General features: G+C 44.7%; 1 protein-coding gene across 4 annotated transcripts in view; it reads left to right on the top strand.

Moving 5' to 3' along the window:
* Positions 1–21416, top strand: part of ZWILCH (zwilch kinetochore protein) — a 106336-nt gene that overhangs the window by 79860 nt on the left and 5060 nt on the right. For 3 of the 4 annotated variants that reach the window (XM_069766398.1, XM_069766401.1, XM_069766399.1), the window contains 5 exons: positions 3049–3205; positions 8120–8148; positions 10189–10325; positions 17065–17160; positions 20321–20439. In XM_069766398.1, the coding sequence (XP_069622499.1) occupies positions 3049–3205; positions 8120–8148; positions 10189–10325; positions 17065–17160; positions 20321–20439 (538 nt within the window). Of the gene's footprint in view, positions 1–3048; positions 3206–8119; positions 8149–10188; positions 10326–17064; positions 17161–20014; positions 20273–20320; positions 20440–21416 lie in introns of those variants that run through there. The other variant, XM_069766400.1, reaches the window with a different exon arrangement.

Raw genomic sequence — 21416 nt, forward strand, 5'->3', positions numbered from 1 at the left:
ACACCCCTGCAATTCTGTCAGATAATACTCAGTTTCTTCCTGAAAATGATTGCAATCACAAATTCTTTGGTATTATTATCTTCATTTACTTTGTCTTGAATGAAAAAACACAAAAGAGAATGAAGCAAAAAGCAAAACATTAATCATTTCACACAAAACTCCAAAAATGGTCCAGACAAAAGTATTGGCACCCTCAGCCTAATACTTGGTTGCACAACCTTTAGCCAAAATAACTGCGACCAACCGCTTCCGGTAACCATCAATGAGTTTCTTACAATGCTCTGCTGGAATTTTAGACCATTCTTCTTTGGCAAACTGCTCCAGGTCCCTGATATTTGAAGGGTGCCTTCTCCAAACTGCCAGTTTTAGATCTCTCCACATGTGTTCTATGGGATTCAGGTCTGGACTCATTGCTGGCCACCTTAGAAGTCTCCAGTGCTTTCTCTCAAACCATTTTCTAGTGCTTTTTGAAGTGTGTTTTGGGTCATTGTCCTGCTGGAAGACCCATGACCTCTGAGGGAGACCCAGCTTTCTCACACTGGGCCCTACATTATGCTACAAAATTTGTTGGTAGTCTTCAGACTTCATAATGCCATGCACACGGTCAAGCAGTCCAGTGCCAGAGGGAGCAAAGCAACCCCAAAACATCAGGGAACCTCCGCCATGTTTGACTGTAGGGACCGTGTTCTTTTCTTTGAATGCCTCTTTTTTTCTCCTGTAAACTCTATGTTGATGCCTTTGCCCAAAAAGCTCTACTTTTGTCTCATCTGACCAGAGAACATTCTTTCAAAACGTTTTAGGCTTTTTCAGGTAAGTTTTGGCAAACTCCAGCCTGGCTTTTTTATGTCTCGGGGTAAGAAGTGGGGTCTTCCTGGGTCTCCTACCATACAGTCTCTTTTCATTCAGATGCCGATGGATAGTACGGGTTGACACTGTTGTACCCTCGGACTGCAGGGCAGCTTGAACTTGTTTGGATATTAGTCGAGGTTCTTTATTCAACATCCGCACAATCTTGCGTTGAAATCTCTTGTCAATTTTTCTTTTCTGTCCACATCTAGGGAGGTTAGCCACAGTGCCATGGGCTTTATACTTCTTGATGACACTGCACACAGTAGACACAGGAACATTTAGGTCTTTGGAGATGGACTTGTAGCCTTGAGATTGCTCATGCTTCCTCACAATTTGGTTTCTCAAGTCCTCAAACAGTTCTTTTGTCTTCTTTATTTTCTCCATGCTCAATGTGGTACACACAAGGACACAGGACAGAGGTTAAGTTAACTTTAATCCATGTCAACTGGCTGCAAGTGTGATTTAGTTATTGCCACCACCTGTTAGGTGCCACAGGTAAGTTACAGGTGCTGTTAATTACACAAATTAGAGAAGCATCACATGATTTTTCGAACAGTGACAAAAATGTTTAATAACCAGTGTAGGACCTGGTATAAGAGAGATGCCGTAAAGTGGCTACCAGGTACACATAAAATTGGCCATTTTTATGCGCTAAACGCTCTCATTTTTCATATTTCTAGTGCAGTAATGCAGTTCAATTTTCATGTTTGCATGTTTTAGCGCTGCAGTGTGCTGCCTTATTTACTTGTCTATATACGAGCTGGCGACTCTAGTTTCAGAACCTGTTCACACTTAGTCTATGTTTGGATGTGACGGTCAGTTTTTTGAAATGTATTCTTTAGCCTTCTGATCGGGCACTCCGCCTCCTAGCCACAGGTGTTTTAATTACAGCAGGTCCAATACCCCTCCACAGAGAGAGAGAATTTTAGTCTAAGAAGAGGTTTAACAGGTACCCATTCAGATGGAGACGTTTATTCTCAGTGAGGAAGGCAAGCGTAGGACCTGGTATAAGAGAGATGCCGTAAAGTGGCTACCAGGTACAGATAAAATTGCCCATTTTTATGCGCTAAACGCTCTCATTTTTCATATTTCTAGTGCAGTAATGCAGTTCAATTTTCCTGTTTCATGTTTGCATGTTTTAGCGCCACAGTGTGCTGCCTTATTTACTTGACTATATACGAGTTGGCGACTCTAGGTTCAGCACCTGTTCACACTTAGTCTATGTTTGGATGTGACGGTCAGTTTTTTTAAATGAAAAATAACCAGAAAAGTAATATGTTTCTTTGTCTTGAGCATCCTCCTCAGTCTCTCCATCTTGATCTGTATCAGACACATCTGGACATTCTTCCACATCATCTTCTGAATCAATGTCACTTTCTTCCCCTAAATCTTTAGCTGTAAGGGGTCTGTCTCATCATCAAGCAGTATATTTTGCACCTGCTCAACATGAAGCGCATTGGACAAGTCAAATATTCTCCTCGCCATTTCATAAGAAAAGCAGAAGCAAGAGAGAGAATATGTGTTAGGGCGCAATGTGCCTGAGAAGCGCACTCTTATTTCTAACAAAAGAATGACAAATCCACAAATTTAGCACTAGCTATTCATAAAACAAGCTAAAAAACAATTGGGATGAATAAAACCAGCAAATACTAACCGTCAAAGGTGTGACGCATTCAGGGGCAATGAGCCTGAGAAGCCAAAACACTGATATCTGATCTCCTGCAGCTCTGCAGAACGAGAGGCTTCTCAGGTTTCACACAGCCTTTAAAGTTATGAAGGTACTGGGAGGATGGTGTTTCACAGACAAACCACTGAAAATAGAGAAATGAAACTAAGTGAGCTGCGCCTGTCAGATCAGTTGCCCCTGACGGAGGGTTAAGACAAATTAAATGAAGATAATAATAACAAAGAATTTGTGTTTGCAATCATTTTCAGGAAGAAGCTGAGTGTTATCTGACAGAATTGCAGGGGTGTCAATACTTTTGGCCACAACTGTATAACAAACTAGTAGGAAGTCAGTGACATCCTAGAAGTCACTAGTGGCAAAAAGAGTGAGAGGTAAACATTAATTTATTTTTTACACTTACAATGAATGAAAAATAAGAGATAATATAAGTTTCTGCGGTTTTTATACTGGTATAGAGTATAACGGAGTTTGCTTTTTCCTTTTGTCACAAGATAATTGTTTGCCCATTCTAGATCCATCGTGGGAGCAGCAGCACACTGAGCAAGCTAATTCAGCAGTCCTACCACGGAAACATGCAAAGCATCTCCCTCTCAGGCCTTGCGCCCATCCGCATGCTGCTAGAGATTGGTTTGGACAAGATGAAAAAAGATTATATCAACTGCTTTATAGGTTTGCAGCTACTGAGATCTCCTACTGTGACATTATTCACTCATAATACGCCATTCATGGTGAAAATTAATATAGACCGTTTTACATATTTTTAACTATTTCATTTCAAGACTATAATCACTGTAAGTTATGTTCCTCTAATAGGCGTGAGAACTTAAAGGCAGCACATATTTTCTATACATATTTATTATACAGAATATCAGGCTGTAGAACATGTTGCCACCATATAATTATTATTGTATGTAATTATTTTTAATTACAAATGGTACTGTGCAAAAGTCTTTGGCAGGTGTGGAAAAAAATCTGCAAATTAAGGGTACGCTCAAACTGGCATATAACACGGACAAGAGCTTGCTGATGTTTTATCAGATAGCAATCGGACCAATGTTATACTATGGGGCAGTGCAGATCTGCAGCATGCTGCGAGTGCATCCGATCGGGCCGTGTCTATGGGCGTGTGTAAACATTGGCCTGCACTCGGATGTCATCAGAGAATGGAGAAATTAAGTGCTGTCTTCTCTTCACCTGTCATCTGATTCTCATGCGAGAAAATTCGATCACACTACAGTGACACTCGACTCAAACAGTTTAAGCTGAGTGTCAGCATTATCGGCCCGATTCTCTTGCATGAAAGAATATATTATACGCTAATGTGAGTGAGTCCTTAGAATGCTTAAAAAAGGGTCTTAATAGTTGAATTTCTATCAATGATCACAATCAAAGTGAATGAAGAAAAGAGACATTAACATTGGTGTGACCGCCATTTGCCTTCAAAACCGCACCAAAGCCTCAATTTTTCTAGGTACACTTGGATTTGCACACCGTTTTTTAGGGCGCTCGTCAGGGAGGTTGTTCCAAACATCTTAGATAACTAACCACAGATCTGTAGATGTCACTTGTGCATATCCTTCTATCTCTTCTAACTCAAAAATATTTCACGAATCCGTTCATTCCTCAACCATGAATCTGCAAAAACCCTAGTCCATGCCCTCATCATCTCTCGCCTTGACTACTGCAACCTCCTGCTCTGTGGCCTCCCCTCTAACACTCTCGCACCCCTCCAATCTATTCTAAACTCTGCTGCTCGACTAATCCACCTGTCCCCCCGCTATTCCCCGGCCTCTCCCCTCTGTCAATCCCTTCACTGGCTCCCCATTGCCCAGAGACTCCACTACAAAACCCTAACCATGACGTACAAAGCCATCCACAACCTGTCTCCTCCATACATCTGTGACCTCGTCTCCCGGTACTTACCTACCCGCAACCTCCGATCCTCACAAGATCTCCTACTCTACTCCCCTCTTATCTCCTCTTCCCACAATCGTATACAAGATTTCTCTCGCGTATCACCCCTACTCTGGAACCCTCTACCACAACACATCAGACTGTTGAGGGCAGACAAAGTACTGCAGTGCGCAGGCGCCGGGCCTCTGACCTTTCCGGCGCCTGCGCACTGCAGTACTATCCTCTGCCCTCAAGAGGGCAGAGCAAAGTACGCCTGCGCCGGAGCCGTGGCTGAAGATCAGAAGAGGACGTCATGGAAAGAAGATAGGAGGCGCCGGAGCGGACCGGAGACGCCCATCCGACCTGACCAGCAGCGGGACCGCCCCTGGGTGAGTATAATCTAACGTCTTTTTCTCCTTTTTCAGGTAACATCGGGGGCTTATCTACAGCATTACAGAATGCTGCAGATAAGCCCCTGATGCCGGTGGGATTACCTCACCCGCGATTTTCGGGGTGACAGGTTCCCTTTAACCTCTGAGTAAATAAGGCAGCACACTGCAGCGCCAAAACATGCAAACCTGAAAACACGAAATCCGAACTGCATTACTGCACCAGAAATATGAAAAATGAGAGCTTTTAGCGCATAAAAATGGCCAATTTTATGTGTACCTGGTAGCCCCTTTACGGCATCTCTCTTATACCAGGTCCTACGCTTGCCTTACCTCGCTGAGAATAAACGTCTCCATCTGAATGGGTACATGTGAAACCTCTTCTTAGACTAAAATTCTCTCTCTCTGTGGAGGGGTATCTGACCTGACCAGCCTGATTGACAGGCGAAAAAGGACACTTTTGTAAGGTATTTCGGCAGCATAGGTAGGGAATCAGGGGACAAAAAATACCCTATTGTAAAGCACAGCTCAGGCCCTATTTAACGGTATTTTTATCTCCTACTGGTAGAAGGTTTACACAGTAAAATATCGATATTTGCAGATGATACAAAACTATGTAAAGCAGTTAATACAAGAGAAGATAGTATTCTGCTACAGATGGATCTGGATAAGTTGGAAACTTGGGCTCAAAGGTGGCAGATGAGGTTTAACAATGATAAATGTAAGGTTATACACATGGGAAGAAGGAATCAATATCACCATTACACACTGAATGGGAAACCACTGGGTAAATCTGACAGGGAGTAGGACTTGGGGATCCTAGTTAATGATAAACTTACCTGGAGCAGCCAGTGCCAGGCAGCAGCTGCCAAGGCAAACAGGATCATGGGGTGCATTAAAAGAGGTCTGGATACACATGATGAGAGCATTATACTGCCTCTGTACAAATCCCTAGTTAGACCGCACATGGAGTACTGTGTCCAGTTTTGGGCACCGGTGCTCAGGAAGGATATAATGGAACTAGAGAGAGTACAAAGGAGGGCAACAAAATTAATAAAGGGGATGGGAGAACTACAATACCCAGATAGATTAGCGAAATTAGGATTATTTAGTCTAGAAAAAAGACGACTGAGGGGCGATCTAATAACCATGTATAAGTATATAAGGGGACAATACAAATATCTCGCTGAGGATCTGTTTATACCAAGGAAGGTGATGGGCACAAGGGGGCATTCTTTGCGTCTGGAGGAGAGAAGGTTTTTCCACCAACATAGAAGAGGATTCTTTACTGTTAGGGCAGTGAGAATCTGGAATTGCTTGCCTGAGGAGGTGGTGATGGCGAACTCAGTCGAGGGGTTCAAGAGAGGCCTGGATGTCTTCCTGGAGCAGAACAATATTGTATCATACAATTATTAGGTTCTGTAGAAGGACGTAGATCTGGGGATTTATTATGATGGAATATAGGCTGAACTGGATGGACAAATGTCTTTTTTCGGCCTTACTAACTATGTTACTATGTTACTATGTTACTGAAAAAAACGGGGTGACAGGTTCCCTTTAATAACGCCAGCTTGAAAAAATGATTTTAAAATCCAAAATGTTGGCTTACGGAAATGTATGTTCAGTAAATGTACTCAGTACTTGGTCAGGGCTCCTTTGGCATCAATTGCTGCATCAATGTGGCATGGAGGCGATCAGCCTGTGGCACTGCTGAGGGGTTATGGAAGCCCAGGTTGCTTTGATAGCAGCCTTCAGCTAGTCTGCATTGTTGGGTCTGGTGTCTCTTATCTTCCTCTTGACAATACCCCACAGATTCTCTATATGGTTAAGGTCAGGCAAGTTTGCTCACCAATCAGTGATACTGTTGTTTTTAAAACAGGACTTGGCACCTGTCCACACTGCCAAAAGTACCAAGTCCTGCTGGAGAATGAAATTTCCATCTCCAAAAAGCTTGTCGGCAGAGGGAAGCCTGAAGTGCTCTAAAATTTCCTGGTAGTCGGCTGCGCTGACTTTGGTCTTGATAAAACACAGTGGACCTACACCAGTGGATGACATGGCTCCCCAAACCATCACCGATTGTGGAAACTTCACTCTAGAAGTGCTGCCAGCGGCGGATCTTGATGGTTTGCCCAAGTGCATTTAGCGTGACAGAACCTTCCTCAGACAACGGTTAATAATGTAATTGTTAGCAGCCAAGGTGTGTAAGTGCGAGGATTTCTGCATGTGGCATTCATACTTTATAGTGAATAAATTGAGATGTTTTGATTATTTTGTTTACATTTTATATATTTGCATATCATTAATATGTCTGTTAATGTTGCGATTTCTATAATTCCATGTCTTTTCCTTCTTTGTGTTGCAGTTTTCAATGTTGAGGAGTGTATTCTTTTTTTCAATTAATAATTGTAGTAATTTATATGGTGGCAGCGATTTTCTACAGACTTTTTTTGTTGTTTGTAAAGTAGGACTGGATATATTCTATGGGGTCTGCCAAAACTAAAGGGTTTGCTCAAGTACATACAGTTGAGGCTTGTCACCATTGTCTGATATGCTACCACATTTTAGCATTCGTGAAGGTCACCATGGCTGGTTGCCCACCAGTCACACATTTGTGACAATTCCTAGCAAGTGGTCAGGTGAATGCAATTTGGGACACTCCACAGGGTTCCCACTGAACACTAGTGGGACGGGTGTTAGATTTACAGAGAAATAAAAAGCTTTAAATTGACTGCAAAATTCTGCATGAATTTAAGATATTCAGGGTTATGTAGAAAATCTGTATATTATGGCTCAGCCCTACTTACTAAACCCTTTAGTTTTCCTGGCTGTGAGCCCAGAAATGTATGGCAGCCACATATCAATCTCTATTGCAATATGAAAGTAATAGAAGAGTTAAGAACAATTGATAACTAGTGATGAGCAAACGTGCACTCGAATAAGGTGTTATCTGAGCCTGCTTGGGTGCTAAGTGTCTTCGGCGTGCTCTAAAATATGATCGAATCTCCGTGCCTACATGTCTGTTTGTTAGGCAATCCCTGCATGTGTTGTGGCTGTTGAACAGCTGCGAGACATGGAGCCGCGGAGACTTGGACATATTATTAGAGCATGCCGAAGTTCTCTGCACCCGAGCATGGTCGTATAACACCTTATTCAAGCACGTTCGCTCATCACTAATGATAACCATAATAGAATTTGTTAGCAGCAGTAAACCTGCTTGTTGAGTTTCCATGTAGGAACAGATACTACAAAATAGAAACTTAGATACAAAGCTGGTGGACTAACAGCTCACTTGTCTTCACAGGTCGAGAACTTGCAACATTTAATTACCTGGTAAGTTAACAAGATAATATCACTGGTTTTCATTTTAACATGAAGCTTGTTACCAGTTTCTTTACTTTCCTTACTTATAAGAACTTAACTTTTTTTTCAACATCCAAGTAGATCTTCCGTGTCATGTCATATCTAATAAGTATTACTGCACTGATGTTACTACTAGCTGAAAGCTGGATAAATGCCTTGAGCAACTAATCAGATCCCTGCTTTTAGATGTTATTATTATTTATTTATATAGCACCATTGATTCCATGGTGCTGTACATGAGAAGGGGTTACATACAAGTTACAGATATCACTTACAGTAAACAAACTAACAATGACAGCCTGATACAGAGGGGTGAGGACCCTGTCCTTGCGGGCTTACATTCTACAGGATTATGGGGAAGGAGACAGTAGGTTGGGGGGTTGCAGGAGCTCCGATGGTGTTGGTGAGGCGGTAGCTCCGGTAGTGGTGAGTAGGCAGTGGGGTCAGTGCAGGCTGTAGGCTTTCCTGAAGAGGTGGGTTTTCAGGTTCTGTCTGAAGGATCCGAATGTGGTTGATAGTCGGATGTGTTGGGGCACAGAATTCCAGAGGATGGGAGATATTCGGGAGAAGTCTTGGAGGCGGTTGGGTGGGGAGTGGATAAGTGTGGAGGAGAGAAGGAGGTCTTGGGAGGACGGGAGATTATGTGAGGGAAGATATCGAGAGATTAGTTCAGAGATATATGGAGGAGACAGGTTATGGATGGCTTTGTAGGTCAGTGTTAGTAATTTGAACTGGATACACTGAGGGAATGGGAGCCAGTGAAGAGATTTGCAGAGGGGGGAAGGGGAGGAGTAGCGAGGAGAGAGATGAATTAGTCGGGCAGCAGAGTCAAGGATGGACTGGAGAAGTGCAAGGGTGTTAGCAAGGAGGCCACAGAAAAGGATGTTGAAGTAGTCAAGGTGAGAGATGATGAGGGCATGCACAAGCATTTTAGTAGATTGACGGTTGAGGAAAGGATGGATTCTGGAGATATTTTTGAGCTGGAGGCAACAGGAGGTGGAAAGAGCTTGTATGTGCGGTTTGAAGGACAGGGCAGAGTCAAGGGTTAAGGCCCCGTCACACTTAGCGACGCTAAAGCGATCCCGACAACGATACGACCTGTCAGGGATCGTTGCTGCGTCGCTATGTGGTCGCTGGTGAGATGTCAAACAGTGAGATCTTCCCAACGACGCAGCAGCGATGCGGCGACCTGTAGCGACCTGTACAACGATGTCGTTGGTCGTTGTGACCCTGTCACATGGCAGCTATTATGACGATTCAGACCTCGATGAGGGACGTCCTGTGTGACGTTGTAGTCACACAGGCGTGCATTTGCGTTGCCTTTTCCGCGCCCATTCAGTTCCGATTGGTGTTCGCTACTGCGTTCTGATTGGTGGCGGCCTTGCCTTATGAGGCGACACAATAGCCCTTCCGTCCTTTGTTCCTGACCGCGTGGTGGTTCGCAGATCGTTGTAGAGTTCTCCGGCCTGCGACTCCTCTTCGATTTATCTGTTCTTCAACGGTTCTTCTGACACCTAGGATGGAAGCGCTACTATGTCGCCTTCTGGTGAAGGCATGACCGCCAATCAGAACGCAGTAGCGACCACCAATCGGAGCGGAGGGGTGCGGAAAATGCAACGCAAATGCACGCCTATGTGTCGGTGTCTGAGTCGTCAACGAGGTCGTTGGTAAGGTGTCAAACATAGCGATGTGTGCTACCCAGCGGGACCTCAACGATCAAAAAAAGGTCCAGGCCATTCCGACACGACCAGCGATCTCACAGCAGGGGCCTGGTCGCTGCTACGTCACAACGTAGCGAGATCGCTACTGAGGTCGCTGTTGCGTCACAAAACTTGTGACTCAGCAGCGATCTCGCTAGCGACCTCGCTTAGTGTGAAGGTACCTTTACTCTGTTATGGTGGTGGAAGCTGCATTTTGAGTAGTTGCTTCTACCACAATCTGCATTTTTTTCCCCTCTAATTCTATGACATACAAAAGACCTGTTAGAATCCCGTTTTTTCTGTTTCCCAGGATTACTTCATCAGCACATCAGTGGATCTGCAGGAGCAGGTGCACCGTGTCCGGAAGCTGCACCACATGCTGGAGGTGGTTGTAAACTGTAATGCCTTCCTGAGCCTGGAGCATGAGAACCTCTTTCCACTCACACAGTGAGTCATTACTAGACGTATAGTAAAGTCCTAGGCAATCTTATCTAAAAACGCAATAATTTATGCATCTGATCTCCTAAAGTAATGCATAATTCAGCAGAAGTTAATATTTAACTTACTACCGTATTGTGAGGTTAACTTTTTTTTTTTAACTTTAGGTTACCTGCAAAGATTGTTTCAGATTTTTCTCTTGTGTCAGTGTCTCTCCCACTAATATAGGCTGGATATGAGGTCTGTGTCTCTATCTAGGGTGCTGCTGTGTCCATTTGCTCCTATATGACCACATTTCCACATTATCTGAAGCTTGTTTTCTCTGTCCTTCCCCCTTTTGCATGTTCTGCAGATCTTTGGCCAACACTCTCTCCATATCTTTGCTGCTCTATTTAACATAGAGGAGAGATGGGGTTGAGAGCCAACTCTGTTAAATTTGTAACATTTTTGCAAAGTACTCAGCTAGCTAAAGGACTAGCAGACACTCTGCAAGAGCAAATGGTAGAAAAGTTTTAATGGAGGCTATTTACAACGTTGCTTAACCATGCATTAAGGAAGCAAACAAAGAAACAGTAGAATTGGCCCCACCTTTAAGATTAAAAAAAAACAAAAACCTTTGTCAATTTCCCGCTGCTCCAGTCTCTTTATTGTGTTTTCAGATCCACTGCACATCTCAGTACAGTGGGTGCGCAGCACTGAGACGTCAAACACAGAGGGGGAATTACACTGTCGCTCCCTCCCTTATGACTTGCTTTCAACTGTATCTGCATCTAGGATGCTGATAGTGGCAAGTGTGATACCTTACCTGGTGGTTGACCCGCCCTGCATCGTGGGCCAAATATACTGTGGACCCGCCTGGCATTGTGGGCCGACTATACTCACCCTGTGGGCTAGAGTTTGATATATGTGGGTTAGGGGAATGCCGGGTTACCACTTTAAGAGTGATCAGCTTTATTCATTAGTAGCACAATCTCTCATGCCCACTTGGGTTATCGGAGTGTGTGCTGTTAGCTACTCCTGTGTTACCACCGATATGTAAATCTCCAAGCTCGCTCACATTAACACAGTACTGTGCAGATTTGCTGGGCACATTCCCCTATTCCCTTACCATTTCTATACCTCAATTGATCTTTCCCTAAGCTAAACATCAGAACTACGTCTCGACATGTGTTTAGCTATGTGCTCAGCTCCTGGCGTAAGTGGGGGCACAGCGATCTCAGGACCTTGTGTTGGAGTCAAGTGATTGACAGCTTGGATAGCCAGTCACATTAAAGCCAAGCTCCTTAGGCAATATTTACATCCTAAATGCATCGCATTAGCTAAGCATCAAGTTAAAGGGCAGTTATTCCATGGCAGTTAGTCAGAGCAGGAGTCAGGTAACCCAAACTCTGCTCTCCCTTCTATCCATGTGCTTTATTCCTATGTTCCCTTGCTGCCCAATCCCCCCTCCATCACGACTCATACACATCAGCTCCTCTCTTCTTTCCTCTCCCATGCACTTCTCACCTTCCTGAAAAACTTCAGCCCATCTTGCTCAAACACACTGCACAAAAAAACTTTATACACTTCCAAAAACTACCTGCTTTTTATCTTCTTACTCCTCCTGACTTCGGGGGACATCTCCCCCAACCCCGATCCTCCATCCCCCAACCTCAACCGCTACCCTACCTCATATCAAAACCATACTAACCTTATTAATATTACTTGCACTCCCCCACCTCTCTCTTTCAATTGTGCACTTTGGAATCCACGGTCTGTATGTAACAAGTTTCCTTTCCTAGACAACTACTTTCTGAACAACTCTCTGAATCTGTTGGCCCTCACTGAAACCTGGATCCAGGACTCTGACACTGTCTCCCCCGCTACCATTTCTCATGGTGGTTTACAATTCTCCCATTCCCCGAGTCCCACAAACAGACCTGGTGGTGGAGTCGGCATACTCCTGTCCCCACAATGCACCTTCCAGGTCATCCCCCCAGTTCCGTCACTCTCATTTTCCTCTTTTGAGGTCCACAACATCAGGCTCTTTCGTCCCCTCTCCCTCAGACTAGCGGTCATATACCGTCCCCAGGCTCGCCCACCCACTTCCTGGACCATTTCTCTGCCTGGCTGCCACACTTTATGTCCTCAGAACTCCCAACCCTTATCCTGGGAGACTTCAACATCCCCATTAACAGCCTCACTTCCACATCTGCATCCCAGCTTCTATCACTAACCACTTCTATTGGCCTCTCACAGCTCTCAACCTCTGAGACACACAAGGACGGTAACACCTTTGACCTGGTCTTTGTCCGGCTCTGTTCAATCTCCTGCCTAAATAACTCACCACTTTCCCTCTCTGACCACAACATTCTCTCCTTCACGCTCACAAATCCTCGCCCACCCCAGCACACTCCTACCTACCATTCAGTCAGAAATCTACACGCCATTAACCCTCATACACTCACAGACTCCCTACACTCATCATTGTCCCCAATCTCCTTTATTTCCTGTCCTGATCTCGTTGTACATCACTTCAATGACACTCTTAGGTAACGTTCACATTTGCGTTGTTGGGTGCAGCGTCGTCGACGCATGCGTCATGCGCCCCTATCTTTAACATGGGGGGGCATTGACATGCGCCGGTATGCGTTGTATTGCGTTTTACGACGCACTCATCAATTTGACGCACCAGACAGGGAGTGGAGAACACTACTTGTAGCATTTTCACTGCGCCAAAATTCATGACCATTACTATTTTATGTCAACGCATGCGTCAAAAAACGCAGCGTTGTGTATTGCGTTGTTGGTTGCATCGACGACGCTGCGCCCAACAACGCATATGTGAACATAGCCTTAGAAGCACTCTGGACCAAGTAGCTCTCCTCACCCTCAGAACCTCCAAACACAGAGTAAATAGCCCTGGCTCACATCGCAAACCCGTTTTCTCCAGCGATGCTCTAGGTGTGCTGAATGCTTATGGAGGAAAACTCGCACACCAGAAGACTTCATACATTTCAAATTTATGTTAAGAACCTATAACTCTGCCCTTCACCTCGCCAAACAGACCTACTACACCACCCTGATCTCCTCACTAGCCAACAACCCCAAGAAACTTTTTGACACCTTTCACTCCCTCCTCAGGCCAAAAGCACAAGCCCCTATCACAGACATTTGTGCTGATGACCTGGCCTCCCACTTTATAGAGAAAATTGATAACATCCGTCAGGAAATCCGCTCACAGCCACTAAGTGCAGTGTCTCCCATCTCTCCCTGCATTTCCCCTGGCTCTCTCTCCACATACGATCGCATCACAGAAGAAGTCTCCAAGCTCCTCTCTTCTTCTCGTCAGACTACATGCACTACTGACCCCATTCCCGCTCATCTCCTTCAGTCTCTCTTTCCAGTTGTCACAACTCACTTAACTACAATCTTTAATCTCTCCCTCTCCTCAGGCAATTTCCCCTCCTCCTTCAAACACTCTATCATCACTCCGTTACTAAAGAAACACACCCTCGACCTATCCTGCACAAACAACTACAGACCGGTCTCCAATCTCCCCTTCATCTCTAAACTCTTGGAGCGCCTAGTCTACTCCAGCCTTACCAGTTACCTCTCCATTCACTCCCTCATAGACCCTTCACAGTCTGGTTTCCGCCCCCTACAGAATCTGCACTCATCAAAGTGACCAATGACCTTCTGACAGCAAAATGCGATGGTGACCACTCTCTGCTCATTCTTCTCGACCTTTCTGCAGCTTTCGACACTGTTGACCACCCTCTCTTATTCTCTAGGCTCCAGTCACTAGGCATTAAGGACACTTCTCTCTCCTGGTTCTCCTCCTATCTTTCTGACCGCTCCTTCAGTGTTCTGTTCCCTGGATCCACTTCATCTCCTCTTCCTCTCGCTGTTGGGATACCTCATGGCTCAGTCCTTGGCCCCCTTCTCTTCTCTCTCTACACGGCCCCAATTGGACAGACCATCAGCAGATTTGGCTTTCAGTACCATCTTTATGCCGATGACACACAACTATACACATCCTCCCCTGACCTTACCCCCGCTGTACTACAGAACACCACTGACTGTCTGTCTGCAGTCTCCAACATCATGTATGCTCTCTATCTGAAACTCAACCTCTCAAAAACAACTTCTTCTGCTCCCGCCATCTACTAACCTCCCTAAATCTAACATTTCCCTCTCCGTGGGTGGCACCATAATAACACCCCGGCAGCAGGCGCGCTGTCTGGGTGTTATGTTTATAAAGGCACAGATGATTGGCCTCGGGGAGACCAAAACATCCAACACCGCGGAGACACCATCACGTGTTTCTCAACGCAGTGATTCCAGAACACTGCCCCCATCCCTTATGGGAAATATGCAGATGCATGTAAAGAAGCTGCGGAGACACCATCACGTGTTTCTCGACGCAAGCAGTGAATAGCCAGGCCTTTCCCCGGGAAGGAACAACCACGGGAAGGGCAGCATCCTATGAAGGAAAGCCACCTATGCCAAGCATGGTATTTATCCACAGACAGCTGTTTCGAGGTTTTTGCCCCTCATCAGTGTGGAGTAGGAATCTGGCTATTAGGAGCAGTGCCTAGTAAAAAGGCTATAAAGGCACAGATGATTGGCCTCGGGGAGACCAAAACATCCAACACCGCGGAGACACCATCACGTGTTTCTCAACGCAGTTATTCCAGAACACTGCCCCCATCCCTTATGGGAAATATGCAGATGCATGTAAAGAAGCTGCGGAGACACCATCACGTGTTTCTCGACGCAAGCAGTGAATAGCCAGGCCTTTCCCCGGGAAGGAACAACCACGGGAAGGGCAGCATCCTATGAAGGAAAGCCACCTATGCCAAGCATGGTATCCATCCACAGACAGCTGTTTCGGGGTTTTTGCCCCTCATCAGTGTGGAGTAGGAATCTGGCTATTAGGAGCAGTGCCTAGTAAAAAGGCTATAAAGGCACAGATGATTGGCCTCGGGGAGACCAAAACATCCAACACCGCGGAGACACCATCACGTGTTTCTCAACGCAGTGATTCCAGAACACTGCCCCCATCCCTTATGGGAAATATGCAGATGCATGTAAAGAAGCTGCGGAGACACCATCACGTGTTTCTCGACGCAAGCAGTGAATAGCCAGGCCTTTCCCCGGGAAGGAACAACCACGGGAAGGGCAGCATCCTATGAAGGAAAGCCACCTATGCCAAGCATGGTATTTATCCACAGACAGCTGTTTCGAGGTTTTTGCCCCTCATCAGTGTGGAGTAGGAATCTGGCTATTAGGAGCAGTGCCTAGTAAAAAGGCTATAAAGGCACAGATGATTGGCCTCGGGGAGACCAAAACATCCAACACCGCGGAGACACCATCACGTGTTTCTCAACGCAGTTATTCCAGAACACTGCCCCCATCCCTTATGGGAAATATGCAGATGCATGTAAAGAAGCTGCGGAGACACCATCACGTGTTTCTCGACGCAAGCAGTGAATAGCCAGGCCTTTCCCCGGGAAGGAACAACCACGGGAAGGGCAGCATCCTATGAAGGAAAGCCACCTATGCCAAGCATGGTATCCATCCACAGACAGCTGTTTCGGGGTTTTTGCCCCTCATCAGTGTGGAGTAGGAATCTGGCTATTAGGAGCAGTGCCTAGTAAAAAGGCTATAAAGGCACAGATGATTGGCCTCGGGGAGACCAAAACATCCAACACCGCGGAGACACCATCACGTGTTTCTCAACGCAGTGATTCCAGAACACTGCCCCCATCCCTTATGGGAAATATGCAGATGCATATAAAGAAGCTGCGGAGACACCATCACGTGTTTCTCGACGCAAGCGGTGTTATGTTTGACTCCGATCTCTCCTTCACATCCCATATACAATCTCTTGCCCGCTTGTGCCGCTTACACCTAAAGAACATCTCTAGAATCCGCCCTTTTCTCACCATGGAAACAACAAAAACCCTCACTGTCACCCTGGATCCACTCCCGTCTGGACTACTGTAATGCTCTATTAATTGGCCCCCCGTTACTCCAGTCTCCAGTCTATCCTTAATGCAGCAGCCAGGGTTGTCCATCTAGCTAATTGGTATTCAGACGTGTCCGCTCTTCGCCAGTCATTACACTGGCTTGCCCATTCATTATAGGATCCATTTCAAAGTACTTGCTCTCGCCCCCAAAGCTCTCCACAGTGCGGCACCCCCATACATCTCCTCCCTCATTTCTGTCTAGCGGCCTAACCGACCATTGCGCTCTGCAAACAACTTTCAACTAACCTCTTCACTAATCCATACCTCCCACTCCTGACTCCAAGACTTCTCCTGTGCTGCACCAATCCTCTGGAATGCTCTACCCCAAGATATTAGGACCATCCACATTTTGCATAGTTTTAGGCGCTCCCTCAAAACATATTTGTTCAGAGCGGCCTACCACATTCCTTAACAGTCATTTTATGTTTGTGTGTAGCCCATTCACTATCCCCATCTATCCCCCACCCCCTGAAGATGGCTGGACCATCATTGTAAATACATCATTGTAAATACACACCTGTACTTTGTATCTCCCCCACCTCTTTGTAGATTGTAAGCTCTCACGAGCAGGGTCATCTTATTTTGCTTTAATTATTGTACAATTAACGTTATTACTTATGACTGTTGTGTTTGAAATTGTTAAACTGTAAAGCGCTGCGGAATATGTTGGCACTATATAAATAAAGATTATTATTATCATTATTTATTATTATTTCTATTTTCCCTTCCCTCAGGTCCTGTTTGAAATACTACAAAGAGAACCCCTGGAATGAGCAGCACGTGTTCCGGCTCCCAATCCGACCGAGCGTCATCAGCAGCTTCTACCAGAAGTAAGTGGAGATGTTGTCAGGAATACCAGCCGAGTGCTATGACCCAACACCCCCTGTATGAGGTAGCAGCCCATCAAAACAAAATCTCCCGCTGGCCTCTCCATAAATGACATGGCTGACCATTTATCTGAATGACTGCCATGTAATACTCCATAGAATAACCTTTACTGTGCGCTAATAGTAATGCCGTGCTGTTGTCACATTACATTTATTAGGATCAGAAGATTTTGTACAAGGACAGATTGTGGTGGAATTGCAAATACTTGTATTTCACGGTTACTTGAAAAATAGGATTGTTAATGTTTGTTGTATAACAGGGGTTATTTTATTTGTTTATTTTTTTACAGCTCATCAGACATTGGTGGCAAATCACTAGGATATGCCAACAACTACCTATTGCCAATACAGACTGGCAGCAGTATTAGGGATAGCCATCCATGTGGTTGTCCATGCCTTCAGAAAGGGAAGTGGCACGGTGTTGTTCTAGTGACTGGTTGTAGTCATGTTGATCAGACATGGTGATATACCACCATTGTCTTCATTGAACTGACATTTTGGTTTTGTTTTTTTTTTTACTTGCGTCTATTTGAGAATAGCAATAATTTTTGCAATTGAGTCTCAATGAGTCTAAAAATGTCACAGCGCTTGGCTTGTCCAAACATTGTTTCCCTCGACATTAAAGCTTGATGTGGTCTGTGATCATAAATCAGCTGAGAAGAGCTCGAGAAAACAAACTAACAGATAATTGAGTAACAAACTTGACTGACAGGCTGACTGGATTCCCAGTTAACTAATTTTTCGGCCAGCATTAGTGCTACACAGAGGCTATAGATGGCAAGTGCGGTAAAAGATTTACTGAAACCCAATTGCAAAAATTATTTTAGTCCCAACCATATGCATTTAAGTAAAAATAACAAACAAAAGAAAAACTTCCTTCCAAAGGTTGATTATCCTTTTTTACCAGTTGAGGACCGTACCATTTTCTCCCTTCCTGACTAGACATATCTCTCTTTTTTTTTTTTTTTTAATATATAAATCCTTGTGCTTTTAATAACTTTAAAAGAAAAATGTCTGATCCCAATATTCAAAAAAAAACTTTGCCTCTTTTCTACGCAATATTCAAAGCTTAATTTTTATTTCATTTTTATATGAAATTTTTCCCAAACATCAGGAAAATGTAATGAAAAATAGGAAATGCTTGTCTATTTTTCTAATGATTTTATGACCACATAGGACAACTAAACATTTTAAATTGTGTTCTCCTTTCCATAGAAATTATTTTTATATATTGGGCATTTTTTTTCAGTGATTTGGACTCGCAGTCTTGGAATGTGTCTTTACGTTTTTGTTTTTTATTTTTTCCTTTTTTTTAGTTTGTCACAAACTGTGCCTCTCATCATGTGTTAAAAGACCTTTGGAGAAGTATTTTGACATATTATTCTTTTTATTGCGGTCGTCCCTGTGACTGATATATCAGCCCCATTTATGGGGGAAATTCAGCCTTCTGCTTACATAGCAGAGTGACCTGGTTCTCTTAGGACCCAGCAGCTCCTGCTCCCTCCATACACCCAGCAATCACATGATAGCTGGTTCTGGGGGAGAGACGCTTGTTCAGCTCTGTGTATGCAGCAGTTAGGGAGGCAGAGATGGTAATAAACCATCTCTGCCTTCTCTGTGGAAAGTCCAGCTTTGTCTGATAGCTGGCTCCTGCAACTACAGGATCATGTGAAAGCAACTTAAATTGCTTTGACATTTTAGAATATCAGTGCAGAGTAAATCGTGCCGGGCCCTCTCAACCTTTAAAGTCTTTATGTGGTCTGGAAGCAGTGTTTGTCTATGACTAAAGGAATGGTTTGCTGCTTTTTTTTTCTTCAAAAACCATTTGCCAATGGAGGAGATGAATTTTACTAATTCTGGACAACCCCTTTGAAGCCTACCACTAATCAAAACTGAATGTGTCCTTCATCAAAGCTGCACCGTAGCCTTGAATTTTTTTTGTTTTCCAGACACCTTCTGCCTTCTATTTCTGCGACAGGAGGTAGTCGCTTAGCACATACCAAATTATCATCCATATTGGCTCTTATGGACCGGCCCTTTCCTTTTTATTTGCCCTGGACTGTCACAGGGAGAGTTCTCACCACTCCTTGTGTACAGAAATGCTTGTTTGACGCTTTGCCTATAAAGCATGTGTGGCACCCCTAGGGGTATTTGCCACAAAAACAGTTACTGACACTAAATACAAATGCTATAATAGCAAGACTGCACTACCACCTCCGGCCAGAAGGGGGAGCTCCAGAGACTCCCCTTGATCCATTCTGGTCTGAGAGAAGAACTGACAGTTGGGCTAAGGAGCTGAAAGTGAGAGGTCATACAGCTGAATTTCTAACAGCCCTATGACGGTTTCCAGGCCCAAATCACCGGCCTGAGGAGAAGAGGGACAGAGAAAAAGGACGTTGTGAGAACCGGGTAGCATTAATCACTACCCAGAACAGGCGCACAGACGGATACCGGATCCGTGGCTGTATTCATTATATATAATACAGCAACCGGAAAAACGTGAGGTGATATCAGCTTCACTAGGGCCGGACGCAGCAACAGACACAGAGTTCAGCGGTACTCCTGGAGGGGGTAAGCTGATAAAAGGACTCGGGTTGCCCGTCGAACCAGGACCCGGAGGGGACAGATTGGGCCGGCAGCCAGTTCACATACAGCAGCAGGGCCACACAGAAATTGCGTACAATTAGAGGCGAAGACCCCGGCAGGGTCAAAGTAACTCAGAGTTCCTATACAGACTCCGGTGACAGGACTGGTTGTAAATCCTTTTTTGTTAAAGTAAACTGGTTAAACGTTTCAGTGCCTCAGTCTTTCATTTGGACAATAGCCAATATCCAGGATCGGGATCATCGCCGCTGGGAGAACCTGCTGCTGATCAAGTAAGTGCCTGCTCCCTCACGATACCCCTTACACTGTGCATTGCCTGAGGCCACAGCACCGGGTCAAGCCACCCGTGACATCCCCCTCAAGAGACAGACCCCATTGGTCCGGTGCTGGGTATCCCGGTCTCCTGGGCGTCACACATGTATCATGATCTATGCTTATTAGTCCAGTGACAGGAAACGTTCTAGTAGATCACTGGGTTAAATCCAATGTCTTCCTACAGCTCTCACCCACAGACATGGAGAGTGGAGATCCTCAGTGGACATGGGCAGAAGGAAGTGAAAACTATGTGGCAGCTCAGTGCCAGACCTCCTGTAGACCACGTGTCATTTGATGTTCCAGGTACTGAACCCAATCTGTGGTATAATCTGTATTTTACCTTCTGTTCACATTCATACATGATAGAAAATATCAGACGGTACACATGAGAGCTCAGCTGCAGAAGTTCAGTAAGCAGAAATGCGTTTCACTTACTCAGTAATGGATGGATAGAAATGGTAAAACCATCAACCATGGAAACCATCATCCAATAACTTTGTTTAAATCAGTTTCATGTGTTAAATACATACTACCATTTAAAAAATGTATATTTTCTATATCTGTATTAAAAATAAATATTAGAAATCTTACAATTTTTCACTGGCCACTGGGGCGTACTTTAAACTTTTGACTTCAAACTGTTTCAGGAAATAACACATGTATATAGTCACAATGAACAGACTCTGACCCCATCTTTTTGAAGCATCTAGTGCAGGGGTGGGAAAACTCAGGCCTGTGGGCCATTTAAGGCCTTCAGTGACCTTTTATCTGGCCCCTGTGGACCTCAGTGCTTGGGCTGGCAGCTGTTTTTTGACGGCCGCTGGCCCATTAATTGCTTCTTGCTCTGTGAGCATGCACACCGTGTTCACTACTGAAATCTGAGGCACGTGCAGTGAAAGATTACGTCCTGACAACAGTGCCAGCGTTAGGACCTACTTAGTGGGCAGAGTTGGAGCACAATTCATACAGCCCCCAAAGGATTGTATAAATATCCAAATGGCCCCTGGCAGAAAGAAGATTCCCCACCCCTGCTCTAGTGCAAAGGTCATTGTGAAAGGAAGGGGAGCAGGGTCAGCTGTGGCATAGTCTATTGTGATTGGTGAATCCTGTATAATCAGCTGTGTATAAAGGTGTCACCTGTCATTGTAATCCTGGCAGTGATCATAATGAGCCTGCTGAAAGCTCTTCCTGAAAGGACAGGAAGTGTCAATATAATGAAAGCCCTGTGGCCTGAGTAAAACTTGCGAGATTATCTTTTTTATTTATTTTTTTAATACAGA

The sequence above is a fragment of the Ranitomeya imitator genome, chromosome 4 (assembly GCF_032444005.1).
Source record: "Ranitomeya imitator isolate aRanImi1 chromosome 4, aRanImi1.pri, whole genome shotgun sequence".
In the NCBI taxonomy this organism is placed as follows: Eukaryota; Metazoa; Chordata; class Amphibia; order Anura; family Dendrobatidae; genus Ranitomeya; species Ranitomeya imitator.